Source organism: Chelonia mydas, chromosome 16 (assembly GCF_015237465.2).
Source record: "Chelonia mydas isolate rCheMyd1 chromosome 16, rCheMyd1.pri.v2, whole genome shotgun sequence".
Lineage (NCBI taxonomy): Eukaryota > Metazoa > Chordata > Testudines > Cheloniidae > Chelonia > Chelonia mydas.
Window position 1 is genome coordinate 8,333,540 of NC_057857.1, and position 16,784 is coordinate 8,350,323.

Sequence of the window (16,784 nt, forward strand, 5' to 3'; positions counted from 1 at the left end):
TTTTGGTTTTAATTTTTGTGATAAAATAAAGCACTTTCCAGCCAGCTCCACTTTTTTGTGAAATTGTCGGTATCTCTTCCTTCTACTTGGGAAAAAAATCTACTAAACCCAGCCTTTCTCACCGTATTTCAGCTCTTCGCTACTCAGCTCCAGGAAGCGAAGAGAGACAAGAAAATGAAAAGTAAAGGCGTGGGGAGAAAGTTAGTCAAATACTTTTGTTTTTGAAACGAGTTTCAGTTCAAGCGTTGATCAAAGTTCCCAAAGAGTTGTTGTTGGTTTTAACTCCTGCCTGAATAACAACAAGCTGATAAGAAGGGAGGCCTCTTTGGTAATGGGAGCTACAAATGAGATGGTGAAAGGCACAACCTGTACTGAAACTATCTACATGTTTCCATTCTCGGTCTGCCGGTCTGTGACACTCTCTCTTTCCTCTTTGGTGAATATGATTTACAGTAAAAGCACAGGAAGCTGAATGATTTCCTCTGAGGAAAGCACCTGACAAAGAGGTAATATTGCAAGTAGTGAAGTAGTCTCTGTGAGTAAAGTCGTCAAATGATTTGGCTTCATCATCACCTGCTACGTCCTCCGAGGTTTCAGTAAAAGACCTGATCCCATAGTGAGAGGGCTTTGATGTGGTCATGAAGGTGCATGACATTCAGAAGGTATGAGAGTCCTGAGCTGCTCCTAGTGACAACCCAAGTACAAGCAGCTTTGAGTTTTCCATTGTTTTTGTGACAAAGCATTTAATCAATACGTCACATGCTATACCACACCAGAATCTGCGACGATCACCCACCTTGAGTAGTAGCTTACTCTGCAAATAGTGCATTGATGTCAGTGGGACTACTCATGGACCAAGACACTACTCACCGTGAGCAAGGGTGGCAGCGTCTCTCTCTTGGGAACTGTGGTGGGCCTGTCAGACAGATGGCTGGGTAATCTGCAGTGTCCTGTGGGTGTAACACTGCACAGCTGCCATTTTACATCCTCCCTCCCACCCCCACACCCCACCCCTGCCTCCTGTGAAGCGTGAATCCTCACACCAGCTTTGGCTGCGGGACCATCACTGCACGGGCGCCATTTTGGATCTCCCATCCTGTGAGGAGACAGTTCCTTTCAGAAGTTTAAAAATCTTTTTTTTCAGATACCTAAAAACCGACAGCTGAAGTTTTCAGAGAGATTTGGCCACCTGGCTCACATAAAAATGTATGAGAGGTAGGCATCCAAATCCCTTAGTCAGCTTTGAAAAATCTCAACCAAAAACTTTCTGAAATTTCAAAAGCTGTCCTGACTCAAGAGCCAAGTTCCCCATCCAAGCAACTCCGCAACAGCAGCTGCAGAAGGTATGAGGTGTGGATCTCAGTGGGAGCAGGAGTCCTCTACACGTCAAAAGTGACGGCATGGTAAGTGGGTTTATGTGTATGTTTGTGTGCAGGTATAGGTGTGTGTATCGTGGCATGAGGGATGGCAGATTAGGAAAAATGGGGATTTTATATTTTGTTAGGGATGAGCAGTTTGTCCATAAATGGAATAGAAAGTTATAACTTTTCTTTCTTTCATACCCAACCCCCTCTTCTTCGAAGAACACTCTATAAAATACACAGGCGTCATGATGGCAAAAGAGGATTAACTTTGGCTGTTCCTTTCTCCCCTGTGAATGCCATAAAGTTTCTAAAGTCAAATGAAATCATTGTGGAGTAAATGAGGCAGTCAAATGTGATGTGAGTGAAGTGTTACTTTGCAGGAGGAAAGTGACGGGGTGTAAACTGGATGGTGAACCATTCCAAACCCAATGAGAAATTCCTTAGCTGTGGAAGTGCCGGATGCCTTTCAGTTGAAATCAATGGGGTTGAGGTTCCCAAGCTGCTTTTGAGCTCCCAAAAAGCCAGGAGTGGTTTGTGAGAGAGGAGGATGGCCTAGAAAAGCAAAGCTATTCTCTCTTTTTCCATTTTTTTTCAGAGAGGCTCCCCCCACCTCTCATCTAACCCTTCCTTTTCTTCACCACAAGAGAGATTGCCCTGTTATCTTGATGAGATTCTACTTTAGCAGTCATTCGTTCATGGTGTGGCTGCCCGCTTTTCCAGGAATTAAGATCATTTGTATTGTTGTGTGGACGATGTCTACTTGCACTTCCTCTGCAACAATCAGACCTTGTTTATTAGGACTCATATGTGTCTTACCCACACACAGCTTCTCTGGCACTGGAGGCTGAGATTTCTTTACCTGTGGAGGCAGGCGGGGAAGTACCCTAGGGGAGGCTATACGCACACAGACAGGCGTTATGAGAGTTCCTGATCAGACATTTTCAAAGAAATGTATTCCGTGAGACATGGGTTGCACGGAGCGCTGATGGGGCTATCCCCACCAGCCACTGGAGCTGCTGAAGAGACTGGGATCAGCACAAATGAATAATTTTTTTTGTCTTTCCCCCAGTTTCTCTTTTACACACACAAAATTCTCCAAACCATAAAATGCTTGTGTACACCTCTCTATGTTAGTTTAGCAGTAAAAGTTATAGTCTGGGGGAGATCTGTGAGTTGGTGTGAGAGGAAAGAGCTGAGCTTTATTTGTTTTGCTTTATTTTTAATCATCACCTGCATTCTCCATTTATCTTCCCACCAACCTTCTTTACAGAATCATTAGCAACCCTGCTAAATTTAATCTCAGGGGGTTACACAATCAACTACTATGGCAGGGAGCATGAACAGAGGAAGTATGGATGCATGGCTAAGGCAGTTGACTGGGACTCATTATCTGGGTTCATTTCCTGGCTCTGCAACAGATTCTTTGTGTGTCCTCGGGCATATCACTTCCTCTCTCTGGGTCTGACTCTCAGTTACGCAGACAAGCACAAAGCTTCTTTTCATTCAGGCACTCCCATGTCTCCCACTACACCCATCTCCCTGCTCAAATCTTCTTAAGGAAAGACACCCTGAGTTGAAAGTTGACGTTGTTTATCAGACAATAATAATCCACTTCCCACCTCCGAGTGACTGAAGGACATATGGAAAAAAGCCGTCCTGCTCAGGATATAGAAAGGTCCTGCAGCTGTAGACATCAATAACCGGCTGGACTACCCTTTCTATCCAGGAGAGAGTCCAAGAAGTTGGGCTACCTTGTCTCAAGGCATGCTGGGAAGTAAACACTGCATGCAATCCCATGAATTTTCTCTGAAAAGCTCTTGCGTGGGGCGACTCTGAGGGGAGAAGCCTCTTGTGAGAAGACATATACTATACCGAGTTCAGACTCTTATGTTTAAACATTTGGTCTGGCTCTTTGCTTTGCTTGTTTTACTATTTAACTAGGCAACAACACAGGCAAAAATAAATTCTGCGAAGATTGATGAAGCGATAACAAAATAATCTTCCATTCTAACATAGAAGTGCAATCTTGTAATTATATAAGCCCTGTCCACACCCATCACCAATCTCTGAGCTATAGCTTGCAAGGGCTTTTCAATAATGTTCACATCATGAAATCTACCACCACCACCAGTAAAGCCAGTTCCCAAACCCCTTCTGACTGTGCAGTTTCCACTGGAGGAGTTTCTCTATGTTTCTCAAAAGAGAAAGCAACTCCCATAAGTAAAATTACTCACGTGTTTATTTTCTGGATTGGACCAATCATACTGGTCCCCAGGGTCTGAGCAGTTCCTGCCATAGATATACTGCAAGCATTTCTTGGGCACTGTGGTAATGCAAATGTTCAAGCCAGATTCTGTTTCAAATTTCCTTTGAAACATCCTAAGGTCTTAATCAATTCAATCCAATTAATCAATTAAACATCTTAATCAAGACTTTCTTTTAAAAAGGGTTAAAAATTTAAAAACGAATAAAAAGAGGATAAAAATTTTAAAAGTGCTTAAATGTCCTAGTACAGGGATCGGCAACCTTTGGCCTGCGGCCCTTCAGGGAAAGCCCCTGGCGGGCCGGGCCGGTTTGTTTACCTGCAGCGTCCGCAGGTTCGGCCGATCGCGGCTCCCACTGGCCGCGGTTCGCTGCTCCAGGCCAATGGGGGCTGCCGGAAGCGGCGACCAGCACATCCCTCAGCCCGCGCCGCTTCCCGCAGCCCCCCATTGGCCCAGAACGGCGAACCGCGGCCAGTGGGAGCCGCGATCGGCCGAACCTGCGGATGCTGCAGGTAAATAAACCGTCCCGGCCCGCCATGGGCTTTCCCTGACTGGCCGTGTGCCAAAGGTTGCCAATCCCTGCCCTAGTACCGTCAGGGAGTGTCCACACTTACTGTGTGTGGAGTACAACACTGCATGTCCAGCTAGAACAGATATAAGTAGCAGTGTGGCTGGGGAGGCATGGTTGAGGCAGGTAGGATGCCTTACATGCCTGAACCCCCAGGGTATATACATGGGCTCTCTACACTTCCCCCGCCAGAGCCTTTCCCCGTTGCTGGAGCCTTTCACACAGCCTGTAGCTACACGTGTTGTGCTTATCCTCTACACGCTGCCATAAGGGCAGAGCCCAAGTTCCATTTTCAAAAGGGACTTAGGCCCAGATGTTCCAGTGTATTTAGGGCCCAAATCTTCCCACTGATTTCAATAGGAATTAGGCACCTACATGGTTTTGGTGATCTGGGCCTCGGTGATTAAGCTGAGAAAGGCAGCTAGTGGGAGTCTCAGAAGCACTTAAGCAGGTTAGGCGCTTATCTCCCAATGGGAGATGAACGTCAATAGGCATTAGGGTCGGATTTTTAGGCACCTCAAGTTACAGATAGATGCTTAGTAGAATTTTCAAGGGCCTAAGCACCAAATTTCCGTCGCTACCAATGGAAGTTAATCACCTAGGTGTTTTTAAAAATCCCATTAGGCATCTAGCTGCATAGCTCAGCATTTAAATTCATTTAAATATATGGCCCGTCTGCTCCTAAGTCACTTAGGAACTTTTAAGAATTTTATCCACAATGACTTAATTTGAAAGTGGTTTCTAATTTCTTATTTGGGGAAAAAAAAATAACCTAGATGAGTCTCTAGATCAATCTTGGCAGGTTTTACATTAACTTAAAGCTGAGAGTGTTCTCATAATTTTTGCAAAATGACTCTGTCAGATTAGAAGTAGGGATGGAGGAGGGACAGTGAGAAAGAGCGTTCTATATCCTGCAAAAGATGCTGCAGTATGTATTTTTATCCTGAATCAAAATTGCATTAGGTCAGTGGTTTTCTTTTGACATTCATTACTTTGAGGTTTTGTCAATTTCTTGCTAGTCAGTGGCCCTGAAAAAATATCAGGTAAGGTATCTGTCAGTGAATAATTACTGGAAATATCATCTCTTTCCCATTCAGCTTATTAGCATGACTTCTGTGACTAGGTGGAAACCTAAGCTGGTCTATAACAGCTGTGTTTGGATCTCTCAGATGAAATCTAAGCCATTAGCATAACACCACAATGATGAGATAGAGGTTGTTTTGGGATGCTTCTAGTAATGAGGAAATCACTTCTATGCATTTCACCTAATTCTTTGCTGGCTGAATGTCTGCAAGCAAATTGTGAGTTTCTTAAATTTGCTTGTTATTCAAAATTATTCAGTGACATTTCACATTAATGCGAAGTACGGTCTGTGTAGTATTCAGCCATCTTTGCGTGACTTGAGAGGAGGTGTGATCCAACAATGAATGCTTTGCTGTTCTTTTCTGGTACCTATCATTTGAAGGGCTCACTCTGTGCTTTGACAAATATCAATGAGGAGTGTAATCCAGCACCTTTTACCAATATCCCTGGAGGGATAGCTCAGTGGTTTGAGCATTGGCCTGCTAAACCCAAGATTGTGAGTTCAATCCTTGAGGAGGCCATTTAGGGATCTGGGGCAAAAATTGGGGATTGGTCCTGCTTTGAGCTGGGGGTTGGACTAGATGACCTTCTGAGGTCTCTTCCAACTCTGATATACTATGATTAAGTTTCATTTCAGTACTCTAGAACTGGCAAGATACCTAGATTGATTAGCCAAGTGGAACTCTGATTCAGAGATGTAAAGAGAGGCTAAACAGCTTTGAATTTTGGGCCAGGAGTACCTCCTTGTAACATGGGCATGGTGGGGATGATGCTAACAGATGAAGAATTTACAAGTGCAGTCAAACACAAGGCCTGGAACATTAATTGTGACTAGAGAGCGCCCAGCTATAATGCAAGATAGAACTAGCGTGCCATCTGCTGGTAAAAAGAAAGAAATAATTCTAGCTGAAGCCTGAGCAAATTAGCGTGGGAGAGAGAGTGTGACTCCCCACCAGATGCTGGGATGGGGGAAGATGTGAACAAAAAGATCCCTCAAAAAATCATTCGCTAGTGTCAGCCAATACACTTAGCCACTTCCCCACAAAGGGGTTTGCTGTTATCAATCTTTAACTCATTTAACAGGCTCCCTGCATTTCACTCTCTGACCTTCCATGTGTAACATTTGTTTTGTGGTGAGTAACCTGTGCATTGTGTGAAACAGTCATGTGGAAGACTCATAAAAGTGTGTTGTATTGTCTTGGTTCTTGCAACACATCCTGTTGTAGGCTGCTTCTGAAACGTGGGCACTGAAACCTGATAGCGAGGCAGATTATGGTGAGAGTTATTGCTCATGTCTGCTTTGCTTAGGTAGCCACATAGCAGTGGCTGGCTACTCTCCACATTTATTCATTCGCAGCATAAAACCTTGGATGGATTCACTAGTAGGCAGTCTCTTCTTTGGTTGCTCCAAAGTCCTGACCAGAAATCTGCAGGGGAATGCCCCCAGGACTTTACAGCTGTCAAGCAGCCAAAGCGCAAATGTAAGAAAAGCAATTGAAGGATGCAATTTAATAAAACAGCAAAGATGCAAGTGACGATGAAGGGGGACAAGAAGGGAGATGAGAGTTTTTCGAGTATCTTTGTTCACTTTTTTATACCGTTTCAATTCAGCAATTTCTGACCCAATCAAATGAGTGCAGTAAGCCTGGATTAACTGTACCTCTGTACGGGACAGAAGAAAACATGGGTCTAAAACAAGACATTGCTCATAGGTCTTTTCCTTCTTTATCAGACGTGGTATGAAGATGTGGGCTGGGTTCTGTTGTGTCCCAAGTGAATGGCAACCTTTCATTCACATGCTAAGAGTTAGGGTTAAAGGCAAAGGACTAACATCTTTCTGTCTAAGGCACTTATATGACTCCCCACCCCGCCCATTACCATAGCATCAGACCACCTCCCAATCTTTCATGTATTTATCTTCTCAACACCCCCCTGTGAGGTAGGGCAGTGCCATTAGCCCCATTGTACAGATGGCAAACTGAGGCACAGAGACACTAAATCCCAGAACCTCTAAGGTAGTTAGGCACCAAACTCCTATTTCATATACTTTATCAAATACCTTTGAGGATCTAGGCCTCAGTGACTTGCCCAGGGTCACAGGGAAGTTTGTAGGGGAGCGGGAATTGAGCCCAGGTCTCCTAGTTACATGGTAGCACCATAACCACCGGGCTATCCTTCCACTTCATCTTTAGTGAATGCATCCAGCTGTTGGATGGATGTCAGCACAGCTCCGCCAAAGTGGGATATTTCTTAAATTGTCCAGGGCGTTTAGGAGCATAAGTCCCATCAAAAGCCAATCCTTTAGGTGCTTTTGAAATTCCCCTAGAAAGTGAGCTGTCCAACCATGCATGAGGCTTTTATAAAGTCTGGTATGTTTTCTTCAGTGGGCTGTCTTTACCTTGATTCTTCCAAAATCCCAGTCCAGAACATATGGGCTTTGAATCACACCCACAGAAGTGATTGTTTCATAGACATTATGAGTTATCTCATGAGAAGTTTTCTGTTGAAGAGGACACTCTCCTGTTCCTTTTCAGTCTCTAGTCTCTCCTGTAAAAGATTAGGACTGAGGAGGCAGGGGAAAGTGCCTTCAATGCTAGCACTCCTGTGAGTGGCGAGAGCTTGCTGGCAAGGAGTCTGCCATACGTCTTCCACTGGTCTAGCAGAATCTCCACATCAGCTTAACATGCAGCTCCCCAACTGGATGAGCCAGCTGTACTCATCTGTGCTCGTACACTCAGCCACTGGCTCTGGGCCAGAGAAGGATCAACAACATTAGGGGAACGCTGTAATGGAAACAGGGTTTGATCCGTTTCAAAGGATTACACTATGGAAACACTCTTGTAGGCTGGGAGAGGGGAGAATCTTGTAATTGGGGGCCTTGAAAAGAACAGGGCTTGGTAAAAATGTTTGCAAGAGGTGTTGTGGCATCGTTGAGGCCTTTAGGAAGAAATGTGGTGGAAGACAGATATATTTTATGTCATTAGCTAATCACACATGTATTTTTAACCTAACCATATTTTAGCTCCAATGTGATATCGAAACTTCAGGTATTCGGGGAGAAGAAAAAAGGCCCTCTTGGACAGAGTTTTACAGGACGTTGTTGCAACAAGGCACACCCACCTTGGCCAGCAGCGTGAAGTCCTTGTTAGAACAGATCTGCTCACATCTGTGCTCACAGAGCAAGCATTTTCTTTCCTAGCCACAATCCAGAGATGGCAGAGGAAGAGTCAGAAGCCCACAACCGAGGAGCATGGAGAGAGCAAGGTAAGGAAGAGAGACCAGGGCTTAAAACAAAAGGTTTTTTATTGTCTTTAATCAAAGAGTATGGTACAGAGGAACTACACAGAGGCTTCGTTCATTTTTTTTTTAAAGGAGCCCTTTATTTACACAGGTGTTCCGCATCACCATTTGGTAGCTAATCCCACCTTTGCATTTTGCTGGTTTGGTTTTGTTAGTGATTCCCACCTAGTTGAACGTAAGAGTCAGTCAGTTCGATGGCACAGTGAATGTGCTTCTGGGTAGGAAAAAAGGAACACCCTCTAAAAACCTCCCCGAGTATTCCACTGCAAGGAGTCCACCAGAATACTTACACCCAAACACTGACAAAAGGGAGCGTGCTTTCTGAATAAATTTAACATCCTGATCATTCTCAGCCTTCTTTACTCCCCTACTTAAGGAAATATACCCTGGACGTGCACAAAGTTGATGCATGAAGAAAATGTAGAGGTTTATTTAAAATTGTGCTTTATTTAAAAAAAAAAATACAATCAGACACTGTCCTGCTGTGTTTCGGAAAGCATGACAAAAATGTAGCTTATTATTATCATTATTATTATTATTATTATTTTGTCATTATATTAATAAAATTAAGATTTTGCTTATGGTTTAAATTGCTTCCCCTCCCCCATCTTTCTCTGCGATACATGATATATATATATATTTAAAAAAAGCTCTCCAATGACCAACAGAAGTTTGACCAATAATAATAATAATGATAATCATACAAATTTGTGTGTGTAAAATATGGCTGGTTCTCAAACTATCAATGTACAGCCTTTCCCCCCGCCCTTCCCTTGAGCTGCCCAAGAGACCATGGAAGAATCTTGTCACGGAACCTCTCTGAGAAAACCCCCCCTCCCAAAATCTAAAATCAATATAGGACCCTTGAGATTGTTGTCTTTGGTGTGAAGGGCATTAACCATGGGCAGCGAAAGCTGGTCTGCAGAAGATGCTGTGGTTGCATAAGGCTGGTCACTCAGACTGTAGAAGGAGCCCCAGTTAGGCCAAGCGTCATCGATGCTTTGGTAAGATTACCAGCTGCCTTATCTCCCCCTCCCCCCTGTTATTCCAGAAAACCCTCCCACTACCCCCACCCGGCTTCCCAAACTTTCCTCCATCTCTGGGTTTTACGCTCTCTTTCGTCTCCCTTCGAGATTCCGGAAGCTGATGGGTCTCAACTTCATTTCTGCAAACTGGATGGAGTATTCATGGCCCTTCCAATGGAACCAGTTAACACCCTGCAAAAACACACAGGCAACATGACCTCATATTAGTACAATCTGCATCCCTGGCTCTTATACAGCGCTTTTCTGCCATAGATCACAAGAGCAGTGAAATGACTTGTTCAAGGTCACCTCAAGTAGGCTAGCAACAGAGCCAAGAACGGAAGCCAGGTCTCCTGACTGCCAGTCTGGATCTCTATCAACTAGGCAATGCTGCCTGTACATGTATTATTCTATTCTAGAACCTCATAACAGAGAGGTTGCCGTATATATTATTCTCCAGGATTTCTGCATTATAAACTCAGACTGTAAAGCAGGAACGGACCATTATAATCATCTCATCTGACCCATGCAACCCAGACTAGAATTTCACGCAGTGATTCCTGCATCAATCCCAATAAACTGTGGTTGAATTAGAACATCTCCAAGAGATCTCCAACCTCAATTTAAAGGCTGGTGAAGAATTTACCATGTCCCCTGTTCCAACTCCAGCTACAACAATCTGTGACTAGAACAGCAGTGGGTTCCCCACAACTTTTGTCCCTGAGACCAGCTCCTGGTGTGGGATTAAGGAGGCGGTAGTCACTTTGAGATCCATCAAAGCCAGTGTTCCTATGCCATTCCTTTTACTGACCCCTGCTGGAGGAAGCAGCGGCTTGGGCTAGAGTAACAGTGAGCTCTCCCAAAACTGTCACTCCTTCACTGTTCTCTCCTAGGTTTACTTCATTTTCAACAAAATGCTCTTTTCTTAAAACATGAGAACCTGTATTTGAAGTGATAAAAGCTCCAGCCCCAAACATTCCCGTAAACTGTCATGGGAGAACGAACAAAGAAGGTTGAGAACATATTTCGACCGAACTGCAATTCTCATTTGGTGAATGTGATTTAATATAACTCCCCACCCCACGATTCATTCAGTTTTAATGGTGGGGTTTCTCCTATCTCTCTGAAGCACTATATATTGGCCACAACAAGGGACTGGCTAACAGAATGAACGAACCAGTGACTTGATTTGGTATGGCCACTCCTACATTCCCATGCTTTGAGGATCGTTACGTAACGTTGCTTTCAAATGGCAAACTCACCTGACTGTGGCTGTTGTCCCCATATCTGCCCATCAAATTGACTCGGTGACAATTCTTGTACCAGAAAGCACCTTTGTAGGACAATGCACAGTTTGTGATGGCAGCGTCATTGTCCTTATCAAAGGTGGAGAAGGACCGTCCATTGTGATAGATCATGGAGTCACCTATACAGGAGAAACCAAGAGAATGGTGTCAGAGTTTTCACCTGACTTCTATTCTGCATGTGCAAATGATTCAATGGTTAGGGGCAACTCTGAGTTTTTGGGCATAAAATACCTTGGTTGCTCCTGTAGAAAAACCTGGCGGTGCATATCACAAGTTTTGCAGAGACCACTTTGAAACCGTGGTCCTGACTTTCACTTGAAATGCTATTTGCCAATAAATAAAGGAGAGATGCGCCCACACTGTGAATTTTGCCTCTGTATCCAGATTCTGAACCCACCACAAGCTTCTTGGGCTTCAGATCTGGGGGTTTGGTTCAGGCCCATCTCGGCTAAAAATAAATACCAAAAGTAAACGAAGGCCAGTCAACGGAGCTATGCTGATCTACATCAGCTGAACATCTGACCTAAACATAATTGGTGTGTAGGCTTAAAAAAAATGACAAATGTATACATTTTAAAACTCAGTAGTTTAAATGGATTCCCCGTTCACTCACTGCACTTGCTGAATCCAAGATTCAAACCCTCAAGGTGCAGCGTTTCTCTGGTTGGAATCAATGTTATATTGTTTAACAGCTGCAGCAGAGTAGGGCACTACATTCCTTATGCTATTTTAGATGTTAATAACGTTATCAGGAGAAACAAAGAACCCCTGAGACTTAACTTCAGCCTTGGCAGATGCTCAATTGCCTTTCCGCTTACCTCTCAAAAATGCACTCATCAAATTTAATTCTATGCAATGTGTCCTTTGGATCTGACAACTCCACAACTGGCTGAAGTGAATTTGATCTCCACGGTCACTTCTACGGCTCTGTGTAAAATTGCTTTGGGGCCAATTGTCTGCAGTTCGTGCACTCGGGGCTCAATCCTGGTCCCCTGTCCAAAGCCAGAGTGAACAGACAGTGCAGGGGGCTCTTTGTGTAGGTCACTAATGGAACTGAGTCTCCCCTTCAGCTGGTGGCACAGCAGTGATGCTGCTACTGTAACCCATGAGCTGAAGCAGCAGCCTCTACCTCAGTCTGTTTGCCCTACATTGGGGGAGTTTAACTATTGGAGCTGCATAATTGCTAAGCCATTGGCCACACTCCTGTCCCTGCTACTCAGCTATCCAGAGAGCCACCATGGACAGCTTCAAGGTGCATAGTCCCCAGAGAGTTCTTTCTGTGGCCATGCACAGCAGAATCACAGTATTTCTCTTTTGTTTAAGCCCTTACGCTCCCATGCCACAGGATTTAGCCCTTGGTCCTTACTCTGTCAACACTGAAGCCAAAGAGAGGGCTGGACATGGTCTGCAGGCCTGTGCTTAATGGGATTGAAGGAGGCAAAGGCATTCTTCAGGAACATCATCACGCACGTTCTAACAAGGCATCAGCAGCACATTCTTCACAAATGGCACTGCAGCCAGCTATCCTAAGCCCTATTAATGACAGGTAGGCAGTGCTCGCATGAGACATGTGTCTGTTTAATATGTTTGTTTACATTCGGTCGTAAGCATGTTATAAAAAGTGGCACCTGAAGGAGCAGAGCATTGAGAATGGAATCAGAGAGGAAAGTGATCCTTTCATATTTTCAAATCTCCCCCTGCCCAAGAAAAGACTTACTTGCTGTGACAGCAATCCCCATCGCTTGCACACAGAAGTTGTTGCTCTGAACCAAGTGGAAGGAAATTGTAGCTCCAGCCAGATATGGAGAAATGCATAGCCCCTCCCTCCCCCACCCCTTTCTTGGCCTATTTCCGGCCTGAAAAGATATGAGTTTTAACCGACCTGCCGTTCCACTGTATCCATCCACTTTTAGCCGATAACGGGTCTTGGAGTCTCCCACGCTAAACCGGTCATAGAGAGCATAAGCTGTCTCGCCCTTGTCTCGCAGATCCACACGCAGCTCATACTGGCCCTGGGAAGTGATTTTGTGGAGGGTCTCCAGACCTGTAGTAATGGATGGATAAATAAGTAAAGAACCACTGTGTTGTCTCCCTCTCTCTCGATCTTCTGTCCTAATGTCTTATTACCACATATTACATCTTCCTGCCATGAGCCTCTTTAGAGAAGCCAATATTGTGGTCAGTGACATGGCTGTCATGCCTACAAGTGACTCGTTCTCTTTTGTTTCAGAAAGCTCTTGGCAATCGCTTACCTATCCAGAATTCATCCTTGGGATCCCCAAACCCAGCAGTGTAAGTCCTCCAGTTCCTGTAGAAATCCTCCTTTCCATTGTGACGCCTCAGAAACACCTAAAACCCCAACATGCCAGTAGCTTTATATTTGCAACAGTTAGGACTTTTACACACTAAGGACTTCCATACACCAACCATCCCAAAGCAACATGGGCACTGACATATTTCAGCCCAAGCTACAGATTTTAGCAGGCCCACTGAACATTTTTTTAAAGCAAGGCCCATGTTTCTTCTTGGGCGCCAAGCCACCTCTATAGTTTGCAGCCTGGTAGTCCCTGCCCTCTGCTTTCTTAGCACTCCCTCAAAGCTCAATATCACTCAGCCTTATTGCCGGGTCCTTCTGTATCCTTCAACCTGTTGTCCACGAAGCCTCAGTATTTCTCAAGCTCCTTGCCTTCACTCTGACACTTCGCAGACTCTCAGCCCCACCTGACTTCTTTGAATTCCACAGATTCTCAGCACCATACTTTTCTGTTCCTCTTGCCTCTGCTTTTACTGCCCTGCTTACCCACCCTTCAGTGTGACGGTAGACCTAATGCATCCTTCTCAGGCCTCGTATCTCCTGCAAAGCTTTGGAACTGGCTGCACCTCTGCTTCAGTCTCCCACCCCGACTGCAGTCGGATTTAGAACGAAAAGTTAAATATCCCACGTGTTTTGGCACGTTAATGCAACATCATTAATAATGCAGTAATTGATTGAGGCTGGGCCCTGTCTCATGTTCTTGACTCAGGCATAAGGCAAGAGTGACAGAGGTTCTGGATACTCACAATCCATCCACCTCCATCAGAGGTCATGTCACAATACACCTCCACAGACTGTGACTTGTTTCCATTCATATATATGGTGTAAAGTCCAGAGGTACTTTCTCCATTCAGCAGAACTTGGGAGCAGTCTTTAGGGTAAGGATAGAGAAGTCCAGCTGCACACAAAAGAAAAAAAGCAGAGAACAGTGCTTGTGAAATCGTTTATGAAAAGGGGATGCATCTTCCCGTCATTTAGGTAATTAATTTGTGAGCTCTTTCTGGTGACAAGGCAAATGAATCTATTTCATTTAGAAGAGATACTGCTAAGAATGGAGTAATGCACTAGTGGTGCACAGACTTGAAAATTTGCAATAGAAAAATCAACTTGACTGTCCACAAATCTGGATGAAAAAATACTGATATTTTGCAGTTCTATAGCATGTTCCTTCTTCAACTTGCTCATTAACTAATGAATCCTTACAGCACACTAGGTGCATTAAACAGCAGTGTCCTTAGTACACAGTTGTAGAAATTAAATCAGAGAACTTAGGTGATATGGCCAAGAAGGTTTCTCAGCTGGTCAATGGCCCAGCCAGGAATAGAGCCTAGGAGACCTGACTGTAAATTCTAGAAAATCCTTGATCCAGTATTCACACCCTAGACATTATTGTAATAATCTTTGTGCAAAATATGCCTTGTGAGAAGTCATTTAAAAACTAACACCACACTGATCATTAATAATCTTATGTAACATATGTACATAATGCATATTAAGCATTATGAACACAAGCTGAAATTATGACTGCCATTTGTTTACCAGACAAGTTTGGGGAGTAGGTTAACTGGTTTGTCAAAGACAAAGGACAAACTTATACCTCTAGCCAGTTGTCATCAAAGTTGATTGGTAGCCACCTGTCAAGTGGCCAATCTTTGGCAATGAAAGGGGGTGGGGCAGGAACAGATCAATCTGCATTTTAGAAAACAACCTTTTTCACCCCAAGCCTCCATGTCTCCTTCCTCACAGCTGGAATAAACTTTATCTAGGGGTAACTCTCAAGAAAATGCATTTCAAAGGGTGACTGGACTATAAAAGTGAGGGGCAAAATACCCCAATTCATCTCTCATTCACCTAAGACGAGAAAGGAACCAGCCATTTGACTCTGAGGGGAGATCCTGACCTGAGAATTTGGTCAACCATGTTGCTGGAAACGTGGTAAGGATTTTACCTTGAACCAAGTCTAGCTTGTTAAGTTTTAGCTACTAGAAAGTGTGTTCATCTTTATGTGTCTTGTAATCATTTCTGACTTTCATACCTGATACTTGAATTCACTTAAAATCGTATCTTCTTTTGTTAATAAACTTGTTTTGTTTTTTAAGCTAAACGATCCAGTGTTTAATTTAAACAGTTGCAATCCAGACCAGTGTGGGGTTGTGTATATATATATTAATTTTTAAAAATCAGATAATATGTGATAAAAGGAAATATTTAGGGACAGATTTCTAAAGCGAAGCCTCCTGTGTATGTCTGCAATTTTGAAGGCTCAATTAACTGCATTTGTATGCCTACCTACCTACAATGTCAGCACAATCATGTAGTTAAATGTTTAAGTGACATCAGTTCTGTCTGCAACTACCTGCAGGACAAAACTGCACCTTTAATGATTTGCATGTATGGCACGTGAGACTATAACAGTGGAAGCATGGGTAAAGCCAAGACGAAAATTGGGACTTCTTCAACAACCAGTGTGATGCAAAGTATGTTATAAAACAAGGCATGTGAAAAAGAAAAAAAACAATGGTGCATTTTTTTCTCATTACAACTTAATAGAGGTATAGGTGCAGTCAATACAATTTCGAACACAAAAAATCCCCAAAACTATTAAAATGTGAATGTTTTTGGCATTTTCTTGACATCTTTGAAATGACTGAAAATACTATTGATTTTAGCATATTCAGTGGAAATAACTGCAACAGGTGTAATTAAGGGATGTTCTGGAAAGGCATATTAGGTGAATTTCTATTATTAACACTTTTACAGTCTCAAAGCCAGCTGTGTAAATGTAACTCAGGGTCCATTGTGTATTATGTGACGCACTCTGTGCCAGAGGATTTGAGTCTGTTACAGCTCTCTGCTATAGGACTTAGGCCTCCAATTCAGGAAAACATCCCTACTCAGGGCAATTACTCAGTGGGGAAGTAAGCACACTTACTCATGTGCTTGCCTCCCCACTAAGGTCAACAGGACTGAAGCATGTACTTAAAATTAAACATGGACTTAATTGTTTGCCTGAATAAGGTACCAGCTCTTTAGCTGAAGCTGTAGAGATTCATGCTTTTGCTTTGGAGGTCTCCAGTTACTGGTCATGAAGGTAGATGTCACTTAAACACATCAGGATCTGATTCTGCTCCCACTCGCTGGTGTAGCTCCATTAACTTCAATGAGGTTACTCCTGATTTACACCAGAGTTGACTGGAAACAGATTCAGGGCCCTGTGACTTTACCTAGCATTTTATAAGCACTTGACCTGATGTCAGCATAGACGGCAGAAGTCAGAGGCAAACATTTGAAGACGCTGTTGAGTTTGGAAGGTTGAGAATTGTGAGAAGTGAGGAGAACGGCAGGCGGAATTTTGTAGCCATTTAATCCTTAAAAACGACATTGTATTTTCCCTGCCATCAAAAATGTGTCAACAGGAGAACTGACTGTCAGCTGTGATGAGGCTTTCAGAATACTTGATTGCATTCAGCTCACTGGAGAGCCTTCCCAGGTAGGATCAGAACAAACACTCTGGGGTAGCAGCATGAAAACTGAGTGAGCTCAGTGGGAAAGAGAGAAG

The 16,784-nt window shown here is 43.7% G+C and overlaps 1 protein-coding gene and 1 long non-coding RNA gene across 23 annotated transcripts in view; one reads left to right on the forward strand and one right to left on the reverse strand.

Annotated features, from left to right (window-relative positions):
- Positions 1–552: 552 nt before the first annotated feature.
- The window catches only part of LOC119563837, a 55,915-nt gene continuing 39,683 nt past the window's right edge, over positions 553–16,784 (forward strand). Inside the window, exons 1-6 of one of the 6 annotated variants that reach the window (XR_006286103.1) lie at positions 553–1,403; positions 8,479–8,543; positions 12,235–12,457; positions 13,142–13,203; positions 14,972–15,160; positions 16,642–16,715. This is a non-coding gene — a long non-coding RNA (uncharacterized LOC119563837). Of the gene's footprint in view, positions 1,404–8,301; positions 12,458–13,141; positions 13,204–14,971; positions 15,161–16,641; positions 16,716–16,784 lie in introns of those variants that run through there. The other 5 variants (XR_006286105.1, XR_006286107.1, XR_006286104.1 and 2 more) reach the window with 5 other exon arrangements.
- Positions 8,565–16,784, reverse strand: part of TNC (tenascin C) — a 154,475-nt gene continuing 146,255 nt past the window's right edge. For all 17 annotated transcript variants that reach the window (XM_043530083.1, XM_043530084.1, XM_043530085.1 and 14 more), the window contains 5 exons: positions 13,972–14,123; positions 13,164–13,260; positions 12,794–12,955; positions 10,867–11,030; positions 8,565–9,796 (listed from right to left, as the gene is read on the reverse strand). In XM_043530083.1, coding sequence (XP_043386018.1) covers positions 9,686–9,796; positions 10,867–11,030; positions 12,794–12,955; positions 13,164–13,260; positions 13,972–14,123 — 686 coding nt within the window. In that variant the 3' untranslated portion in view covers positions 8,565–9,685. The remainder of the gene's footprint in view (positions 9,797–10,866; positions 11,031–12,793; positions 12,956–13,163; positions 13,261–13,971; positions 14,124–16,784) is intronic.